This window comes from Myotis daubentonii, chromosome 1 (genome assembly GCF_963259705.1).
Source record: "Myotis daubentonii chromosome 1, mMyoDau2.1, whole genome shotgun sequence".
NCBI lineage: Eukaryota > Metazoa > Chordata > Mammalia > Chiroptera > Vespertilionidae > Myotis > Myotis daubentonii.
The window spans coordinates 191,011,165-191,033,460 of record NC_081840.1 but is presented as its reverse complement, the minus strand read 5'-3'; the positions used below and the strand labels follow the sequence as shown (position 1 = coordinate 191,033,460).

The 22,296-nt window shown below is 37.0% G+C and overlaps 2 protein-coding genes and 1 non-coding gene across 5 annotated transcripts in view; 2 read left to right on the top strand and 1 right to left on the bottom strand.

The window, feature by feature from the left end:
- STAP1 (signal transducing adaptor family member 1) overlaps window positions 1-22,296 on the top strand; it is a 41,131-nt gene that overhangs the window by 3,230 nt on the left and 15,605 nt on the right. For 2 of the 3 annotated variants that reach the window (XM_059669919.1, XM_059669901.1), the window contains exons 2-6: window positions 8,435-8,506; window positions 12,774-12,887; window positions 14,838-14,894; window positions 17,871-18,043; window positions 19,757-19,885. In XM_059669919.1, coding sequence (XP_059525902.1) covers window positions 8,435-8,506; window positions 12,774-12,887; window positions 14,838-14,894; window positions 17,871-18,043; window positions 19,757-19,885 — 545 coding nt within the window. The remainder of the gene's footprint in view (window positions 1-8,434; window positions 8,507-12,773; window positions 12,888-14,837; window positions 14,895-17,870; window positions 18,044-19,756; window positions 19,886-22,296) is intronic. The other variant, XM_059669910.1, reaches the window with a different exon arrangement.
- LOC132227360 (protein N-terminal asparagine amidohydrolase-like) lies at window positions 3,889-4,562 on the bottom strand. Its single transcript, XM_059682343.1, has one exon. It carries the CDS (start codon window positions 4,537-4,539, stop codon window positions 4,030-4,032), a length of 510 nt encoding a protein of 169 aa, XP_059538326.1. The 5' UTR covers window positions 4,540-4,562; the 3' UTR covers window positions 3,889-4,029.
- Window positions 20,376-20,484, top strand: LOC132224198 (U6 spliceosomal RNA). Its single transcript, XR_009450620.1, has one exon. It is a non-coding gene; the product is annotated as a U6 spliceosomal RNA (small nuclear RNA).

Below are 22,296 nucleotides of genomic sequence, written 5' to 3'. Positions count from 1 at the left end.
GAGAATCATTGATTGGCTGCCTAATGCATGCCCCACACTGGGGATTGAGCCCGCAACTGGCACAAGTGCTCTGACCGGTATCGAATCATGACCTTCTAGTACATAGATCGATGCTCAACCACTGAGCCACGCCGGCCAGGCCAATTTTTAAAATAACACACTGTTTTCAAGATTTTTAAGCACAGATCTCTACTATAAGACTATCAATCTATTTAGAAATTATACACTTGTACTTGTGTACTAATACCAATACTACAAGCAAATTATTAGAGATATGCAAAAAAGGAATTAAGAAAGATGAAATATAATTAGATATTCTAAAAGTTTCTTCTTCCTTGCACACCTCTGGGGCTTATGTGTCCTATTTTGGAGACCACTATACAACATCCTTCCTTAAGCAAAGGCACTTTGCTTGCTCATAAGAAAAAGAAGGAGAGTTTTTTATTGGGGACATGGGATAGAGAGAAACTTAACTGGATTTTGCATTGTAACCCATTTTTACTAGTTACATTAATGAAAAAGAGCACTGGGAAGCCAGAAGATATAAACATCAGCCCAACTATGGAACTTGGGCAAATCTCTTAAATCTTTTAATCTGTTCCTCTTGTAAAACTGAATGGGTTGCTGTGATGATCAAATGGGCTAAATAATAATGGGTATATTTTCTTAAGGTTGACAGATGGCAGATACCACGCTGCTGGATATATATATCTTGATTTCAGAGGGGAAGGGTGAGGGAGAGAGAGATAGAAACATCAATGAGAGAGAATCATTGGTAGGCTGCCTCCTGCACTGCCCCACTGGGGATCGAGTCTGCAACCTGGGCATGTGCCCTGACCAGGAATCAAACCGTGACCTCCTGATTCATAGGTCGACGCTTAACCACTGAATCATGCCGTTCGACCCTTTTCTTACTTCAGTGACTCAACATAAGTGATTGCTAAAGCATAAGAATCTTAGTGCTAATTGTATTTCATTCAAAAATGAGTTCTTCAAACTTAATTTGTAAAATGTTTACATAGATATAAATATATATCTACATGTTGATTATTGAGAGGGATATTATTATTATTATTTTTGTTAATCCTCGCCCAAGGATACTTTTCCCATTGAGTTTTAGAGAGAATGGAAAGAAAGGGGGGAGAAAGAGAGAAACATAAATGCAAGAGAGACAGATCAATTGGTTGCCTCCCGCACGCGCCATGACCCAGGGCCAGGGATTGAGCCTGCAGTCCAGGTATGTGCCCTTGATCAGAATCAAACCCTTGACCCTTCAGTCCATGGGCTGATACTCTAACAACTGAGCAACTGAACAGGGCAAGAGAGTGATATTTAGACAAGACTCAGATTATAGTGCTGGTATTCATGAGAACTTACCAGAAACTAAATCAAGACATGGCCCATAGGTCTCTGCATATTGGATATAAGTTTGGTCTGATCTCTTAGGTTTGTGGCTGTGGTTGGAGTTCACAGGAGCTATTGTTATTTGTGACCTTATTTTTCCTCCAGGCTGCCTTTACTCTCAACTCAGTGCCTTTGTTTTTGCTTCTTCTTTCGTTTAATAAATCCTCCTTAATTCTTCCCATAAATTTATATGTTCAATTTACCAGTAAAACCCCCATTTTTCCCTGGTTAATTCTAACCAATTCATATCATTCTGTCATGACTAAACAACTCTGTAATTTTTCTCAGGAGCACAAATGCATGTCTGCATGTACATACAGAAGGACATCAATAAACCTTGACTGGCTATTAGTCTCTGTAGTTTTTCTGTCCAGTGGTGGGTTAATACGAATGAAGCTAATTAAAACGGTGAACATAGTAGCAGACTTTGACTTCAGGGTTTCTCTTGTTTTCTTTCCCTCCAAGAATCAGAGAGTCTCAAATTTGGACTTGATCTTAGATGATATACGTCAGTAAAGCTACACAGCCCATCATTAATTTCTCTAACCAATATACCTACATTCTGATCTCCTCCCCACTCCCCTTCACCCCTATCCTTGTTACAGTGTAGCTTTGACCTGCTGCCTGCATTGAGAAGCTTACAACTAAAGCAGGATGTGAAAGCCTTAAAAAGAGAGATATGATTTTTTTAAAAAAACTCCTAAGATACATTTGAATTGTTTTATTTTTTAATCTCAAGTCAGATCTGAGAAAGTTCAAGAGAATTTTTAAATAAAGTGATTAGATACTCTCATGGTTCTTACAGAACATCTGTTTTGATCTTAGACACAGTATATATTAGTAAATTTCTCAAGCCATATTTCTCAATGCAGTTTTCTATTTCTTACAGCAATATGAAAGGGTGCAAAGTATCTGTTAATTATGTGAGTGAAGAGGCAATTTTTTTTTTAATGTCAAATGTATTTTGTATTGGTTTTAGGTATAGAGCTTAGTGTTAGACAATCATATAATTTACATAGTGTTTCACCTGGCACCATACATAGTTATAACAATATTATTGACTATACTAGAGGCCTGGTGCATGAAATTCGTGCAGGGGTGGGGTGTCCCTCAGCTCAGCCTGCACCCTCTCCAATCTGGGACCCCCTCGGACATCCCTCTCATAATCTGGGACTGCTGGCTCCCAACCACTCACCTGCCTGCCTGCCTGATTGCCCCTAACCACTTCTGCCTGCAGCCTGAATACCCCCTAACCATTCCCCTGCCAGCCTGATCGATGCCTAACTGCTCCCCTGCCGGCCCAATTGCCCCAAACTGCCCTCCCCTGCAGGCCTGGTCCCCTCCAACTGCCCTCCCCTGCAGGCCTGGTCACCCCCAACTGCCCTCCCCTGCAGGCCCGGTCACCCCTAACTGCCCTCCCCTGCAGGCCTGGTCACCCCCAACTGCCCTCCCCTGCAGGCCTGGTCACCCACAACTGTCCTCCCCTTCCAGCCACCTTGTGACCACACGGGGGTGGCCATCTTGTGCGAGGATGTGATGGTCAATTTGCATATTACCTCTTTATTATATAGGATTCCCTATGATTTATTTACATCTCCGTGACTATTTTTTAACTACCAATTTGTACTTCTTAATCCATTCACCAACCACTAGATTGTTCTCCATGTCTGAGTCTGTTTCAATGCTGCATTTGTTAATTGATTTTGTTCTTTAGAACCCACATATAAGTGAAATCATATAATATTTGTCTTTCTCTGTCTGACTTATTTTACTGAGCATAATACTTTCTAGGTCCTTCCATTCTTTTGCAAATGGTAAGATTTCATTCTTTTTTATGGTCAACTAATATTCCATTGTATATATGTACCACAGCTTTTTTATCCACTCATCTATTGATGGGCACATGGCTTACTTCCATATCTTGGCTATTGTAAATAACACTGAAATGAACATAGGGTGCATATATATTCTTTCAAATCCATGTTTTGAGTTTCTTTAGATAAGTCACCAGAAGTAGAATAGCTGGGTCATAATGCAGATCCATTTTTAAATTTCTGAGGAAACGCCATACTGTTTTCTACAGTGGCTACACCAGTCTAGCAATTTTTTTTTCTCTTTTTAGCAGCCAACATTTATGGATCCCAGGTCCTATGTGCTTTACATACCTTATTTCATTCAATCCTCAACAAGTCCTTGAGATGATAGGAGGCTGGTTTCCCTACCTCTATTCTTGGCCCCTTAACAGTGAACCATTACACAAAAAAACCTCCCCAAAACAGTGAACCATTACACAAAAAATTACCCGCACCTCCAATACCCTGTACATTTTTATACCTGTTTGTTGGGACTTTCCGTTTCCCAGCTTGAAACCATTAAAATATTAAGACACAGGGGTCACACAAATGAACATCAACCAGTTCCTTTTTTTCCCTTTGCCAAAATAAGATTTTATTTTGAAAGTCATTTGAAAGACACTAAGACTCAATGGATATTGATTCCAAATTCATGTTCCGTCCAACCTCCCATCAATGGTCTCTGTCATAAGCCATCTTCATTTTTTTTTTTTTTTAGAGTAGAGCTTTATTCCCAGGAAATAGTGTATTTGTTGGAGATGGGTATTTTTTTTTAAATCAAGGTTGTTCTAATATGTTCAACAAAGTGAGGGGGCTCAGCCCGAGGTGGAATGGAAAGGTTCTCTAGTATTTGCTTATCATCTTGCTGCGACCAGAAATCCACATGTGGAAATGGCACCCAGGAATCCGGTCCTATACAAAGTTGTTCTGTCTTTGCATCGTAAATTCTAACCATTGGTCCTCCTGTTAAAGCTCGTGCAGCATGCTCGAGCTCCTCCTCCGGGCCACGATCTTGGCAGGAGGCTCTGTAGATCTCTGCAGTTCTAACATTGACAGCAATGCCATAAGTGATTGGAAAGTGGTTTTCGTTTTCTTCGCGGCCATTTAATTCTGTCACACATAATGTCACTAAGTGAATGTCCTCATCTAGTCTGTCAAATTCACTAAGAAGTTGATGAGGAAGTCTTTGTGACAACTGCCTATTGCCATTGAAGCCGCCCACGGGGTGCACTTCCAACCTTCCACATTGAACGTGGTCGGAAAAGGATTTTATGGAGCTCATGATCAAGGAGACCTCAGCTTTGGTGTAAGTGTCAAGCAGGTGGCCCCATTACCTCCAGAAGCCGGTGGGCTCGGATGAGGTCCCCAGCGGACTGCGGCAGCCCCACTCACCAGCCCTCAATCAGCAGCGGCATCGTGGAAACGGTGGCCCGGAAGTCCAAGGAGGCGTCCGCCTCCCCCGCCCTAGTTACTTTTATCATTAATAAAATCTATCTATCTATATGTGGTTTAGATTTAAGGCCAAAACTGTGCTAACACCTTACCCTAGATTTAGGTAGCCTTGGGCGACCTTGAATCACTGACTCTGTGTAGGAGGCACAAGCCTGCTCCTCTTGGAGACCCTTTGCCACGTGGCAGAGAACAGGGCAGAACACCCTCTCTCTCTGGTAGGCTGCGCTGAGAGGACAGGAATGGGGCTAAGGTGAGCATCCTGCCTCCCACACTCACCATTTACGCAGTCCTACTCTGGCAGCTCTGTGGAGGATAGATGGGGGGCCATAAGAGAGACAAGGTGAAAGGCAATTGTGATGCCAATAGCACTGCATCCTATATGAAAGGAGGAAAAGACTTCTGATGGGCCCGATATGAGATGGGTTCTCTTGCCTTATTAAACTGCTTGACTCTGAGATGCGTCGAGCATATACTGGGCCCCTGGATCTCAGACAAGAGGCAGCATCTCTTTGCCCAGGTTTATAACTGCTCATTCGGAGACCATTGGCTGCTCCTTCCGTCCTATGCCCTTTGGAACGGTTCTTTCCTATGGTAACTTGTTCTTGGTCAGGAGGCATCAGCAGGTGCATTACATTACACGATGGCCAGCTCTCAATGGGGCGGTAGGATGGAGTGGAAAGAACACAGGGATCAGACAAAGAAACCTTGCTCCAGGGTCCACCTCTGCCCCTGAGGTAGGTTGTTGCAGGAATACTACCAATTTGTTCAAGCCTCACTGTACACACTCCCTTTTGAAATGGGACTTCTATAAAGAAGTTGAGCCTAGTTTTCTACGGATTTAATCTGGCCTTGGTCATGCTTTAGTAAACATGACAAAGGCAGAGGATTAGAAAGTCCTTGCACATTGGGTTTTGCGCTCTCTTGCTCCTGGGAATCCCTCTGCTGGGACAGGAACAAGTCCAGGCTAGCTAAAGAATGAAGCCAGGTGGAGGGAGCCTCCAGTTCTCTCAGAGGGGTATTTCCCAACACCAGCAGCCATTTCTGTGATTCTCTGAACACCAGCTGGCTGCTGAACCATTCAGTTCAATTGTGAAACTAGCTACCTACCCCAATTTAGTGCAGATTCACAGCTTAATTAAGGACTCAGTTCCACAAGACTGCCCTCCCGAGCCTCAGTCACCAGTTGCAAGTTCCTGGCCTCCCACACTTCTGACTGACTGGCTATAAGTCAGGGGTTCCCATGACCCCCTCCTAAGACTTGACAGTTTACTAGAATGGCTCACGAAACTCAGGAAGATGCTTTCCTTACATTCACTGGTAAAGAACACAAATGAACAGCTGGATGAAGCGGTAGGTAGGGCAAAGTCTGGAAGGGTCCCAAGCACAAGTGAGTGCTTCCGTCCCTGTGAAGTTGGGGTACACCACTCACTCAGCATGTGGACGTGTTCACTAATTAGGAAGCTCAGCAAATGTGATTGTTCAAGAGTTTTTATAAAGCTTAATCTCTAGGCCCACTCCACTCCCACTCCTTCTTGGAGGTCAGTGAGTGGGGCTGAAAGTCCCAACCCTCTAATCATTTGTTCTTCTGGGGACCAGACCCATCCTAAAGCTCTCCATGGATCCCCAATCACCTCATTATTATAAACTCAGGTATGATATTAAGGGGCTCATTATGAGTAACAAAAACACTCCTATCACTCCGGTTTTAGGATCTTTATGCCAGGAACTGGGGCACAAATACCAAATATATTTCTGACTATACCACTTCCACTCATTCTTTCTGCATTCCCAGTTTAGACTCCGGGCAAGTAGTGAGGCCACCCTAGACAATTTGGTCACAGAGAAGTATCATCATTTAAAGAATCATTAGCCAGACACAGAATGGTAAAAAATGGAAAGCATTTGCTGTTATAGTCCACCAAGTTTGAAGGTAAGCTTGTTACATAACAAAAGCTGACTAATATAGCACCTTATCAGCTATGAAGACAATGGAAGAAAATAGTTCTACTAAGAATGTGAGAAAGATTGTTGTTGTAATTCAGAATGAATATAACCTTGAGCTTCCTGAAAGCCAAGGCAAACAAAAACAATGGGTTATGGAGTTCCCGTTATTTGAGAAAATAAGTATATAAATTCTGAAGAGGTGACATTTTGATGGTCAAAAAAGGAATAAATTATACTTTAGTATTAAAGAGATACAAAACACCATAATATATAAAAGTGTTTTCACATTTATAAACAAATAAAAAAATTTCTTCATGTGACTTACTTACCTTAATTCTCAGTATAAGTTCAGATAATCCAATATGTCATAGAAATTCAGCTTATTAAACCCTAAAGGAAGGAATGACCAACATGTCCATGCAACTGACTGGAATGTTTTAAAAGATACTTTTGGAAAGAGCTGTGTATGAGGATAAGTCCTTAGATGTGGAAGGATTTTATTTCTTAAACCCCCTTGCCATTCTTTTGTAATACAGACAATCTTCATAGAATATAAATTCCCCTTATTTAAATAAACTTGCACTTGGTTGAAGTGAGAGTCTGAATGGGTTATTTACATTTTTTTAATTTAAAAAGTTGTGAATGTATTAATAATAAAATGTGAATGTGTGGGGAAGCATGGGGCTTGGTTGGAAAGTGTGTAAGGAAGATTTTGCCAAAGGTGGCAGCCCCTGCCTTGACTTTTCCAAACAAGTCTGAGCCCCTGAGTGTTTTGCTGGAATCTCTGTTTAGTCTTTTAGACCCGACCTTGTAGAATCATGTGCTTTCTCAACGACACTTATCCTGCTGATTGTATCTTGAGGTTAATTTTAGTTCAAGCTGTTGTTGCAATAAAAGCTCAAAGGAGGCAGGCAATTGGGGCTGTTTTGGTACCCCCTGCCAAGCAGCCCCTTAGCCTTCTCTTTCACAGAAACATGTGTCAGAGTAATCCATTCATCTGTCGCTCAGGGTCTGCTGGTATTAATAATAAAATGTTCACCACAGGAATGAAATTTAAACTTCAAAGTTCAGCTTTGATGGTGCTATTTTCATCATTATCAATTGCTCACATTTCCTTGATCTATGTGTTACTTATTGAAATCAAACTATGAGTCATGTGCTATGCTATGTGCTGTACATGTATTAATTTACACAATCCTTTCCACAGTCCTAGAAGGGAGATATTAAATGCTTATGCTTGTTCTGTGTTCTATCCTGGCCTCTTAAATGGCCCCTCTTACAGGTGCAAGCTTCCCCTGAAACTGCATGAAAATAGAATGTTTCAAATCAATGAGAAAAGTTTTGGTAAATGCTGTATTTAAACACAGATCAAACTACATCTTTACCTCACATCTTTTTATTTTTTATTCTCACCCAAGTATATGTTTATTGATTTTAGAGAGAGAGGGAGAGAGAGAAACATCAATGTGAGAGAAACATTGATTGGTTGCCTACCAGCAGCTTCCTGACCAGGGATTGAACTTGTAACCTTTTTAGTATTTGGGACCATGCTCTAACCAACTGAGCCACCTGGCCAGGGCCTTACTTCACATCTTATACTAAAATAAATTTTTGAAAAATTTAATCAAGAATTAAATGTAAAATTAAGCCATAAAAATTAGGTGATTTATCTCAGGATAAAGAAGATTCATATCTCACAGCAATTAAGCAAGTTACAAAGTAAAATATCAATAGGAAAGTAGCTGAATATTACACTGATGCTTATAATTTCTTTCCCACAGGAATATAAACAATATTGGACAGAGTTGAGAGGAACTACCCTTTTCTTTTATAATGACAAAAAAAGCACAATAGTAAGTAGTTAAACATGTTCAGCTGATTCATTTTTTTCCACCAATATACACTTGTCATGTAGTTTATTATTCATTTGGGATTTTCTGTCTTTTAAGGGTAAAAATGTTGTAGTAAAATCAATTCAAGTAAGAATATTTCTATCTGCGAGGGCTATTAATTATAAAACCCATGGTAATAAATTTCCGGGCAACTCGGAACAAGGTATTAACTCATATTTTAAACTTTGCATTCTTTTCTTTCTGATCCTGAGTAGAATACTTGGTTGAAAGTGGAAATTTTAGCTATTCATCTGGACACAATTGCTTAATACCAAGTGATAACCTTAATTTCCCTCCTTGTTGTCACGTGCAGTTATAATCTGAAAGAAAATAAATGATCCCTAAAGCTTAACAACATACAATATGTCACTATTTTTTTTTCTGGAAAGACAAAAGCATACCTCACCAAACAGGACTTCTAAGAGCTCAAGCATGAGAAAAACAATGAAGAGATTATGACATTTATTTATTTATTTATATTAATTTCAAATAATTGATTTGTATTTTAATTTTTCCACACACAAAAATTGAAAGGTGACTGTATTTCATTCCCCACACACACAAATAAAATGCATTTTAGTAGCAAATGGTTGCTTACCTTGAAATGCTATGCTTATAATAGATTTTATGACGCTGTAACTTGTTTAAATAAAAATATTTTGGACCATGGATGTGGTTGCCTTAAAATGTCATTATTACATATCCAGATCTTGTGAAAGAAACAGAAAATGAGTCTATTCCACCTGCAGGCATTTCAGCACCATTAGTGGTAGACTAACCAGAAGTTATTAAAAAAGAAAATAGTTATCTTTCACCAGAGTTCTGGATAGATAAGATTTATATAAAGGTGTTTCCAAAACTGTAATACATTTTAACAAAACTAATTTCTCTGTTTTGCCTTCCAACTTCTCACTGATGTCAGTGAAATTATGAAGGCCCTGTACTAGCCCTTGTATAACACACATTTTGAGTGAGAAAGTTAATAATTATTCTTCACTGTAAGAGGCAATACAGCTTAATGATAAGAGCCTGGTCTTCCGGTAGTTTTACCTGGGTTTTTATCCTGTTCCTGCCCTGTTCACTCTGCCAACTTGGTCTCTTGGGCTACTTAACTAACCTCTCTGTGTCTCAGTGTATCAGACGGGGAACTGGTAGGAAACAGTTGATATCTCAAATTGGGCAATTTGAAGAGAGTTTAATAAAGATGCAATACTCAAAGCAGTGGCCAGGATGTAGAAAAACCACAAAGGTTAGTACAGAACCCTGAGACTAGTAACAGTGCCCCATTACCATGCCAGGGTGTAAAGGAAAGAGAGAATAGTGGGGAGAGTTATATGAAGATGACTATCTCGAGAAGAGTATGCTCTTGGATTGAGGAAGCAATTGCATAGAGTAATAAATACTTGACTTCACTCTCTTCACTCTTCTATCTTGTGCCAATGTTCAACTGTCCAACCTAGCAGGAAATCAAAGGGTAAGCGTGCCCATAATGTTGTCCACATAGGTTCCTACTATGGTGCACAGTGTTGGGTGATGAAGGGATAAAAGTGAATCTAGAGGAGCAAATAAAAGATCTCCAACACACTTAGTTTCAGATCTCTAAATTTAGGATAAAAAATAGCCTATCTCATAAGGTTATAAAAAGGATTAAATGAGATAGTAAATGTAAGGCACATAGTGAGCATTCATGCATTTTATTTGTATTATCTAATTTAACTCTCACAACAAAAATGCAAAGTAGGTACTATTTTAATCCCCACTTTATAGAACTGAATAGTCAAGTGTAAAGATTAAGAAATTGTACAAGATCAGACAGCTAATGCAAGGGGTACAATCCAAGTCTTGCTCCTGAGATAGCATTCTTAACTACCATGCCTTGAAGAGACTGTTATAATAAAATGATGCAGAATTGCCCATCTACCAATTGCATTAAAAGAGGATGCAGAATTTTGGGAACAAGAGAAATCACAGGAATGAAACAGGTGAGAACTGTAGATATTCAGCCTATGATCGGGAAGAATTTATAGCTGCATTTAAGTATTTGAAAGGCTGTCAGGAGATCATATGAAAGAGTCACCGAACTTGTTTAGTGTTATTGCAAAGAGACTAAGATTAATGGATGAAAATTGCCTAAAGGAAAACTGTGGCTTAACATAAGAAAAAAACACAAAAAACTTGCTGACAGGCAAAGCTGCATAGATGCATAAATTCCATGTTTGAGATGTTCAACATAGACTAGATGACTACATAGAAGGATAGCCTGGGGATGATTCAAGCATTGGCTAGTAGCTAGATTAGACAGATGACCTTAAAGGCTTTTTTCAATGTTACAATTAAAAACAAAAAAGATATGACTTCCTTTTTTCTAATCAATAGATCAGCTTACAGGCACTCTATCTAACTGGGCCACTTCTTCCTTTGTTGCTTCCTCTGTCTCAGCAAAATTCACTGAGCTTAATCTAGACAATCCATCAGAAAAAAATTCTTGTGTAATTTTAAATTCTGTCCTCCTTCCCTTATACCTCTCCTTCTATGTTTAATGTATCTTTGTTCATTGAAAATAAATAGGCCAACCCAAATGTAACCTCAACTTTATCAACATAGAAATAACTCTGGGAATTATTTACTATTTTTATGTCCTACTTTATTCAGAAAAATAATATAAGTCTTATAAGAATATAGTAAAATAAGTTATATTAGGCATAGTGGAGAAAAATAAAAGGAGAAAAAATAAAGTCAAGAATGAGGTTAATTTAGCAAAAAAAATTATACCATAAAAACCCTACTACCCTCTCTAGAGGTGGTCTTAACCTTTCTAATACTAGAGAGTAAGTCTGGCTAGTTACATACAAACCGGGCCATGTTGACTAATTACTCAGAAGAAATATTTTTATTGCACTGCAATAAGATAGAAATTTCTTAATAGAATCCTCATAACCAGTAGTATGTGGTAAGTGTTGAATAATGGCTTCCTGGAAAAAAAATATATGAATATATGTATATAAATTTATTATAAATATTACTTACATAAAGAATGCATAGCACAGTTAAATACATAATAATCTTTATTCTAATTTTCAAATAAAGCAGTTGATTCTCATAAAATGTTTTTGTTAATTTTTCTGAATGCTATCAGAATTGCAATTCAATCCTGATATAACAAATGGAGTTGTTTTCTAATATGCTATTTTCCTAATAAATTGATTGTCATTAAATATGATATCTGACATTGTTGGCTAATATTTTTGTTTACATTAATAAGTAAGAGGAAAGTAAGACAATTATGTATGTCAGAACTTCACCTACTTTTCAATGACATGAGCCACCTGTTTGTTGAATAACAGTCTTAGAATTATAGAATAATATTTTGTTTTTTGTTCAAAATAAAGTTTCAGATACAACAAACTTTAAAGTTTCATTTGCATTATTAACATTTTCTCCTTCACTTTCTTAAGTCTAGACCAGACCAGAAAACTATAGCCTTTCAGCCAAATCTAGCCTGTGGCCCAATTTTGTACATTCTATGAGCTAAGAATGTTTTTACAGTTATAAAGTGTTATAAAAAAATTTCCAACAGAGACTTTTTGTGGTCCACAAAACCCAAAACATTTACTACCTGGCCTTTGAAGAAAAAAATTGCTGGCCTCTGGGTCAATTAATAAAATAATAAATCAAGCCCTAATTTGTAAGGTTTGCCAATTTCCATGGTGTACTAGTAAATACTCCCACCATGGCTGATTTTAACCTATCATGTGACCTCACTGAATGTGGAGGTGGGAAGAAAGGCTAGGTAGCACACCATTATATAATGTGTTTAACACACAGAAATGAAGATGTAAATAACTTTAAGAGCATAGAGAATATTATGTGGTAATCAGAAAATGATTAATTTTGAATTTTCATTACCCTCTTTGAAAGATAATTTATTTACTTATATGTTTATATAATTTAACTTTTAATAATGACTGGGTTTAACAACCAGCTAGCAAAATTCCTGAAAATGTAACAAATGAGCTTTTGCAAACCCGTTTAAGCCAGCACCAGCACACCACCACACAATACATTTCCACATGCCCTCTGAGTTGGGAAGGGGTGACACAATGAAAACCAGAGTACCATGCAAAGTATAAATCAGTTGAAAGGAAGATATTATTTGCTTTCCTTCCTACTAAAAGTACTGTGTGTCACCCATGAAATAATTTAATGAGATTTCCCTTTATCTTTGCAGTATGTTGACAAGCTAGACATAATAGACCTCACATGCCTTAATGAGCAGAATTCATCTGATAAAAATTGTGCAAAATTCACCCTTGTTTTGCCAAAAGAAGAAGTGCAACTGAAGGTGAGTGAGGAGATGCAATTATTCTGAAACAAGATGTGGTTATAAATAGCATTCACCTCTTCACAGCCTAGTGGCTGAGGTAAAAAGGGGTTATGGGAGAGCCAACTCCTATACTTTGTTAATATTTCTTGCCTTTTGCCAAGAACTACGGTTTTTCTAAATAAGAACTTAAAAGGGCATGTTCACTTGTTTAGTATACAAGCACATTGAAACCATATACTCTGTCCTGTGACAAAGTCAGAGATCCCACCTGGTGTTTATAAAAGTTCTCCTTGAATTGATATTCAAGAACTTGGTATTTACCAAGTTCTCAGATGATCCTGAGACACATCCAACATATTACATGTTTGGAACTACTGAATGAGACAAACCCATATTTCAAAAATTGAGGGACATTCTGCAAGACAATTGGCCTATACTCTTAAAAACTACCAGTGTGACAAAAGCCAAAGAAAGACTGGAAACCTGTTCCAATTACAGAAACTATAGAGTCATGATAACTAAATGCAATGTGTGATCTGGATTGGATCCTGAATTAGAAAAGAAGAAAACAAACAAGTAAGCACACAAAAACCAAAAGCTATAAAGAACATTATTGAGACAATTAGAAAAATTTGAAAAAGAACTGTATCTTGCATATACACAATTTGTAAAATATGGTATTACTATCTATCAATTAAAACTCTAAACTCCACACCGGCAGAAATTGGTACATTCATCACTCAAAGTGAGCCAATTACAGTCAACCAACAACTACAGTAAAAACAAAACAAACAACTTGCAATAGAGTAAGATGCAATTGGAGCTGACCTTAAAAGTACTGGTCATTAAGCTTTAGTGTGCTACAAATCACTTGTACTTAGGAAATCCAAGTCCCACCCAATAAACCTGGGTCTCAGAATCTACATTTTTAGCAAGCTCCCTCCGCAGATGATTCTGATGTGGTGGTGAAGAGTATAGGCAGGACTGGAGCCTAGGTTGAATTCTGGTTGTTTTTTTCATTAGTTGTGTGATTGTAGATAAGTTATGTAAGTTCTTTGTGCCTTGGTTTCTACACCTGGTAGTAAGTCTGCTCAGATGTAACCCTCTTACTGAAATCTACCTGGACTACTTTATTAAAATGGCAACACTTTCCCCCTCTATGGCATTCTCAATCTCTTTTACCTTGATTTTATCTTCCCATTTATTTCCTTCTGACACCATAAAATTTACTATTATGTTTATTATTAAATGTACCCTGCTACACCGTAAACCAGTACTAGACTAGTGCCTAGCACTAAAAGTCACTCAATAGACACCTGTTAAATAATTAAATCTGTAAAAAAAAAATGATAGTACCTTTTGTCGAGTTGCCATGAAGATTAAATCAGATAATGCATGTGAATAGAATAGTAGTTGCTACTTATAAGCACTTAATAAATGTTGGTCATATTTGTACTTTGTAGAGCTAACAATTGTAAATTTCTAAGGACTAACCACATTGGTTGTCCCAAATTTAAAGCCAGTCATTGTTAAATACCAATTGGGGGATTCACCATAAATTGACATACTGCAGAAGTACGTGTGCTAACATTTAAATTTTTTGAGTTAAGTAAATTGGTATACTTTTACTTGTTTACTAATCAAAAGATATATACTCTGTCTTCTGATAAAAGAAAACAATATTGAAATATTTCATAACAAATACACTTTAGTAGTTCTACACAAAAAGAAAAATGAGTTGTTTATTCCATTCAACTGATTCTAAGTGGTTTAAAATTACAATTGACTTTTTAAAACATTGTGCTTCAATAGAAGACTATGCATTTTTGTTGATTTTTCTGATTTTTGATGGCATACATATCTTGATTTTTCAAACAATCATGGAATTGGGAAGTTATTTGAAATTAATAAAAGTATTAACACTCATAGTCATGCATAAAGACTTCTCTTCTTTGTCTTTATCTTTAGACGGAGAACACAGAGAGTGGGGAAGAATGGAGAGGCTTCATTCTTACAATAACAGAGGTAGGAAAGACATCACTTTTGATTAATTAATTCATTCAGCAAATATTTACTGAATATTTACTATGAACCATGCAGAGTAAAAGGGGTTGGAGATATAGAAATTGAAAAAGATAGATATAAACCTTCAGACTTACTTGTGAAATTTCTATCTTTATTGGGTGGATGGAGAGGGAGAAATAAAGTAAGTAAACAAGCAAGATAATTTAAAATTGTGATTATTTCTATAGCAGTGTGCTAGCTAGCAAACAAGAAGTGGTCAGGGAGATCTCCTTTTTGCTAATATCCTTTTGACACAGTGTTCCTTGTATATTCTGATATTTTAGCTTGCATAGCATCCTCTAAAATACTTTCCAAATCCATACTTACACATTTAACACATATTTATAAAATGCTAAATGAGATGGATTTTATGAATAACATAGACAATATAACATGGAGGGACCATCAAAATAAAACCCACTTTGAAATGTTTGTTTAGTGACTCTTAAGAAAAAGGGATGTTGATCTGTTAGACTCTGTGGCATCTTATCTGAGATCAGTACTGGTAGTAAGACCTGCTGCTTATGGTGTACAGTTGTAGCAAGATAACTACCACTATGTTAAGTAAAGCCACTGCAGCAATTGTCCTAGAAACATGAGGTACTTTGATAATCAGCCCCCAAAAGAGCACCTTTATTCTCTAATGCTTTTAGTGGATGAGAAAATTTTCTGTTTATTAGAGGAAATTAAATACAGACTCTATCCAAAGCTAGTTCCTCAGTAAAGACTCTGCAGTCACATGAAATAAGCACTGCACTTTACTGATAGGCGATGGATGTTGGGTCTTTATCTTAGCCAATAACATGTAAAAGTTAGAGGCTCACCTACCATGTGGGTAAGTCATAGGTGATTAAAAAGTAGTCCAGTTTAAGATGTGAAAGACATGTTGACTTGGTGGGAGGGAGAAACTCTTTGGGGAACTGCATTCTTTTCCTTTCCTTGTGCAAAGGCAGCATTTTGGCTGTGGCATTTCTTATACTGGGGAGTAAGTATCCCAATGATATCTGCCTAGGTGTCAAGGAGTACACTAAAACCACTGGAAAAACTTCGGGGTGCATCTTTCTGGTACACTAATACTTCATGTTTTGGCCCCCCAATTTTTTTTCTCCTTGAGGAAAGGCTGCATTCTTTTTAAATTAAAATGTATATAGGCACATTACAGAATATAAAATTTAAGTGAATTTCCAAAAGAAGACAAGGTACCTTATATTTTATGCTTGATAAATGTCATTTTTTGCACAATGAACCCAGGTAACTCTGTGCTATTATTAGGAGAAGTTTTGTAGACATTTGAGAAACATAAACTATAGTTGAAAGAGTTGAGATATTGTGTTTGAATTTAAAAAAAATGGAGTTTGAGTCTTGGTTTTACAACTTACTAGCTATGTGAACCAGGACTAGTTATTTAATCTTTCTGAGCCTTTCTTTTTTCTTTCCTTTCTCTCTTTCTCTCTCTTTCTTTCTTTCTTTCTTTCTTTCTTTCTTTCTTTCTTTCTTTCTTTCTTTCTTTCTTTCTTTCTTTCTTTCTTTCTTTCTTTCTTTCTTTCTTTCTCTCTCTCTCTCTCTCTCTCTCTCTCTCTCTCTCTCTCTTTCTTTCTTTCTTTCTTTCTTTCTCCTTCCTTCCTTCCTTCCTTCCTTCCTTCCTTCCTTCCTTCCTTCCTTCCTTCCTTCCTTCCTTCCTTCCTTCCTTCCTTCTTCCTTTCTCTCTCTCTCTCTCTCTCTCTCTCTCTCTCTCTCTCTCTCCCTCCCTCTCTCCCTCCCTCCCTCGCTCCCTTCCTTCCTCCCTCCCTCCCTCTCTCCTTTCTCTTTCTTTCTTTCTTTCTTTCTTTCTTTCTTTCTTTCTTTCTTTCTTTCTTTCTTTCTTTCTTTCTTTCTTTGTAAAGTAAGATTCTTATCTTGCAGCATTGTTGTGAGGATTTTCAATAACACATTGCTTGGGACATAACAGGTAATAAATAAGGAGCAGCTGTTTCATTAATTTTTCCTTACTCTATTATTTTTTTTCTGGGTTGGTATATAAGAAAATAGCCCTACTGATTATTAGTTAGCTTAGTTATCCAGATGAATATTCTTGAAACATTTGGATTGTGTACCCTAGAAAATTTTTATTGTGTACTATAAAAATTATAGTAAATTTTTATATTGAATTTCATATATATGTACATACATCTCTAGAAAAGGTTAAAAAGCAGTAGTAAGTAGAGCAGTAACATAATTGTAATATGTGAATAAAACTATGAAATATACACACAAGCATACCAAAATATAGACCTCCGCTTGCTGATTCTCAGTCATCTAATGAACAGTGCCATCTCAGCCCCATGTTACCATATGGTTGGTGGCGATAGTTCTAGGTTACCTGTGGGAGAGCTATGCACTTTGCAGATGCTCTGGGACTTCCCCGGCAGTGAGAAATAGTACACTCAGAATGAAAACATGAGGTCTGTTGCTATGTGAATTAGCCTGTAGTACTTTGCTTTGGGGTCTGACCAAAAGGGACATTTCCTGGAAGAACACTGGACACCCTAAGCAGGTTCTAGGGTTTAGCAGTGGTTCTCAACCTGTGGGTCGCGACCCATTTGGCGGTCGAACAACCCTTTCACAGGGGTCGCCTAAGACCATCCTGCATATCAGATATTTACATTACAATTCATAACAGTAGCAACATTACAGTTATGAAGTAGCAACGAAAATAATTTTATGGTTGGGTCACAACCTGAGGAACTCTATTTAAAGGGCCAGAAGGTTGAGAACCACTGGTTTAGCGGCTGTTTTAGGACACCTGCCTTACATCAAGATTGTCTATTCTTGATTCTACCCACCCATCTCTGTCAGGTAACTGAAGCTCCTTAGAACCAGAACAGGCTCATCTTGGCTAAAAATCAGTTAGTTATTTTGCTTTCTTTCTTGTTTGCTTACTGTTTTAATTGGTTTCAGCTGTCAGTTCCCCAACATGTGTCACTCCTTCCTGGACAAGTAATTAGACTGCACGAAGTCTTAGAGAAAGAAAAGAAAAGGAGGATTGAGACAGAGCGGCTGTCAAGTACATCTCCGGAAGAAGAGAGGGAACCAATAGAGGATTATGTGGATGTACTGAACCCTATGCCAGCGTAAGGGCACCATTAACTCCAGTTTATTTATTAGATTGTTAATGTTAATTTCTATTTGTTAAGGAGAGTTAGTCAATGACCTCATTAAACCAGGGACAATAAGCTGTCTCGTGGATAAACAGCATATTTCTGAGTGCATGCCACATTTCCTCTTCTGTGTCATGATCAACAAAATGCAAAATGCAGATTTGAACCATCTCTCTTACCACACAGGAAATCCCCTTCCACCCACACTTTCAGACTAAACAGATATTCTTTCCAAAGTTTAAACCTAAATAAAAACTGCTTTGAGGAAGGAAGGAAGCAATATTTTTTCACTATGCAACTCTCTGATTGACTGATCTTCTACCAGAAAATTACACCAATGAATTAAAAAAACACACTATATATATATATATATATATATATATATATATATATATATATATAGACACAGACAACAGTGTGGTGATAGACAGAGGGGAAGGGGGGAGGTAGGTGGAGGTAGGCAAAAGGGGATAAATTGGGATGGAAAGAGACTTTCTTTGGGCGATGGGCACACAATGCAACATGCAGATGATGTTTCATTGAGTTGTACACTTGAAACCTAAATGGTTTTGTGAACCAATGTAACTCTAATAAAATCAATTAAAAAAATAAGTGAATATTCTATGCAACTGTTCAATCATTGGGTAGTCATTGCGCTGTACTTTGAAGGCCCTGTGTAAAGTGGGTAAGGTGTTGTTGGAAAAATGAAGAGACATAGAACACACTGAGTTTAGCAACATCCCATCTCTATTGTTTACCATTACATTGTTAAAGAGTGTGACTAAGATTGTGAACCTCTTCCTCTGGAACCTTGGTCAAGTTCTCACCAGTGAAATTTGCCCTGGTACCACCTTTGACATCAAGTTCTGATTCGTGTTCTTTTGTACTATGATCACTGAAACCTGCCCACCGTAACGTTTAGCTGAAACCAATGACTCATAGACTGATAGGTTAAAAGTCACAGAGTGCTTCTTTTTCTTTTATATGATTTTACAGATAAATAAAAAGACTAAAATCATTGCTCCCCAATTCAAAGATATTTGCTGTTAACATTTTGGTATATTGCATATCCTTCCAGATATTTTTCTGTGACTATATATTTCATTGATTAAAATATACTAGTATACTATAAAAGTGAGAGGTGCTTTCTTAAAGATTTTACACATAAAAACACCACCGATGTTATAAGAAATCCATATTTTACCAAATGGAGTGAGTTAAGATGTACTCTTAAATATGAGTTATTTCAAAAGAAAGGCAAACTACAGAAGCATGTATAGAGATGTTTTGTATCTCTGGAAAGAAACCACTAACAAATATTATTTATCCAATCCAATAGCCTATTATTATAAACTGAGAATGGAGATACATTGTTAATTTTTATCTTAGGTTTTCAAATGGTAATGGTGATAATATACTGATCAGTAGATAATTTTTCAGGTCCCCTTTGGTGAGAGAATGAGGTTTTGGAGGGATGAGGGGAGGAGGGCTGTAAGCACACACATATTTATAGTGGCACAGGCTTGTAATAATAATAATTATAATCATATCAATGCAGTTATAATAATAAAACTGGGGATTTTAAGAAAAGTTAACAAATGCAGTTCTAAATTACTTCAGAAGCATTTTTTTCAAGTCATGATCTTTATCCAATTTAAAAAGTCTGTTTTTATCTCACCTCTGTAGATGTTTCTATGCTGTGTCTCGCAAAGAAGCAACTGAGATGCTTGAGAAGAATCCTTCATTGGGAAATATGATCCTGAGGCCTGGTAGTGACAGCAGAAACTTCTCCATCACTATCCGGCAGGAGATAGAGTATGTTTAATTAAAAAAACATATGGAATTATTAAAAGCATGATATCACTTTAGAAGGCGGAGTCATAAAGTTCAGATCAGCATCCTCTATGTGTTTTGTTGGGGCTAAGAATATAACTACAAAAATAGGGAGGGGATGATATACGTATTAGCAATACTAAGGACTGAGCCAAGGCTAATATTAGCAGTAGGGATGAATGAGCAAATTACTTTGGTCCTGGATATAGTTCATTCATTCATTCATTCATGCATGCATTCATTTCAACAAGTATTTACTGAGCAATTACTATGAACCAAGTAATATTCTAGTAACTGAGGATACAGCAGTGAGCAAAACAACATCCCTAGTTTAAGGAAGTTTACATACTTGCAGGGAGACACAGACTATAAATAAATACGGAACCAAAAATGTCATACATAAGGTAATAAGGCCTATGAAAGTAAAATAAAGCAGGATGAGGGAAATGGGAATCTCAGAGGTAATAATTATGTGCACATTTTGGTAGCACATACACTAAAATTGGCACGATACAGAGAAGATTAAAGATTAGCATGGCCCTTGCATAGTGTTTCATATTTTAAAAGAAGAGAAAATTTTTCTAGTTGCTGTTGCTTTAATATAGAGTGCTTAGGAAAGGCCCATTTCATTAACTGGCATTCAAACAGAGACCGCAAGGAAGTGAGGGCACAAACCTCCATGTCTGGGACAAGAGCATTCCAGGCAGCAGGTGCACACGTCCAGAGGCAGGAGAGGCTTATTTTGTTCAAGGAACAGAAAAGGCCTTGGTGAGTGCAGTGGAGTGAGCTAGGAGAAAGCGATAAGAGATGAGATTCCAGAGGTGGGGTAGGGACTGATGTGCAAACCCTACAGTCATTGTGGGGACAAGGGTTTTACTCTGAATGACATGAGAGGCCACTGGAGTGTGATGAGTAAAGAAGTGACTATGAAAAGGACCATAGGAGCCTTTTGTCAAGGTCAATAATTTCTTTCTGGTGAAATGGTTTATGCTTGATAAAGTAAGTAACATTTATATGCACAAGTTGATTTTTCTGTGTAACTAGGGTGGTTCACTTCAGCTCTCAGTCTCTGAAAATTTGTATTGCAATAGGATCTCTAGTTTAGTTAACATTTTCACAACTTATAATATAATCTACATATAAAGGCTTTTGTCCCATATGAAAATATTCAATAAGTGATTCTTATTCCCAAAAAAGCATAAACAGAACTTTGTTTTTTGAATTTGTTATTTTTTTCCTGAGGGTATTATTCTATTACATTTCTAAAGCTAGAATATATCAATGAATCTATCTACCATAAATATCAATAACTCTAAAGAGATTAAATATGAAGACATTGACAATGAAGAAAGGCAGTAAAAAGAAAACAATCACAGGAAAAAATTAAACTTAGGACATTATGGCTGCATGGCTAGTATGAGCCATGGTCTAATCAGCTTTATTCACTTGCCAATTACTCTGTATACACTAGCCATGTACATTGAATAGTGGCAAGAATGTTAGATGGTAAATCTGTTTCTGTGTGTGAAGTAAGAGAAAATGTGTGTCATGTGCGCATGTGCACGCACGCATTCACATTTGTCTTTTCCACAATAAATATCTATGTCAATTTAATCTTTTGGGTGTATTATTTTTAAAAATTATAGACTAACATTTGGAATGAATGAGTTTCAATGAATATAGTTCAGTTATAATTTATTTATCATTTAATTGACTATCCTGATGCAAATCCAACATAAATAAAAATTATGAATGGCCATCAAATATCAGTGAACTTAGAACTCCTGGATTTTCTGTTTAGTATATCCTGATTAAGGAGATTATCCTTTTCCAGGGTTTAGGAAATTGAGTATCACATAAAATATAGAATGTTTTTAACTGTTTACTTCCACTTTAAAAATATGAAATATAAAATACTAAATTAAAATTTATCTTGCAGATTTTAAAAAAAGAAACCATCTAACTGCTTGGAAAGTAAACTAGATCACACAAGAGAATGATGAACTGTTCCTTCATATTATTTTCTTGGTTGGATTGGCTGTTTGATTGATTTGCATGTTAACCCTATGTTACTATTCTGCATGAAACAAAATCCTGAGACCTAACAGCTCTTTAAAGACTGTGTATAGTAGCTGGATCTCTTGTAAGGTAGTCTAAATTAGCCCAACTTTTGCACTGTACTTTCTGTACAAGTGAGCTATGAAAAAATAAAGTTTTTTCTGCTGTAAATGTGGTTTTGGACGAAATGCAAGTAGTTCCTATATTTAGGATATGAACTTAATATCACAGCTTATACGTATATTTGTATTATATTTAAACTCGTAAGAGTCAAGCAAAGGAGTTCATTTCAAAGTTATGTGTTTCTAATTTTACTATACTCACTTCCAGTTTGA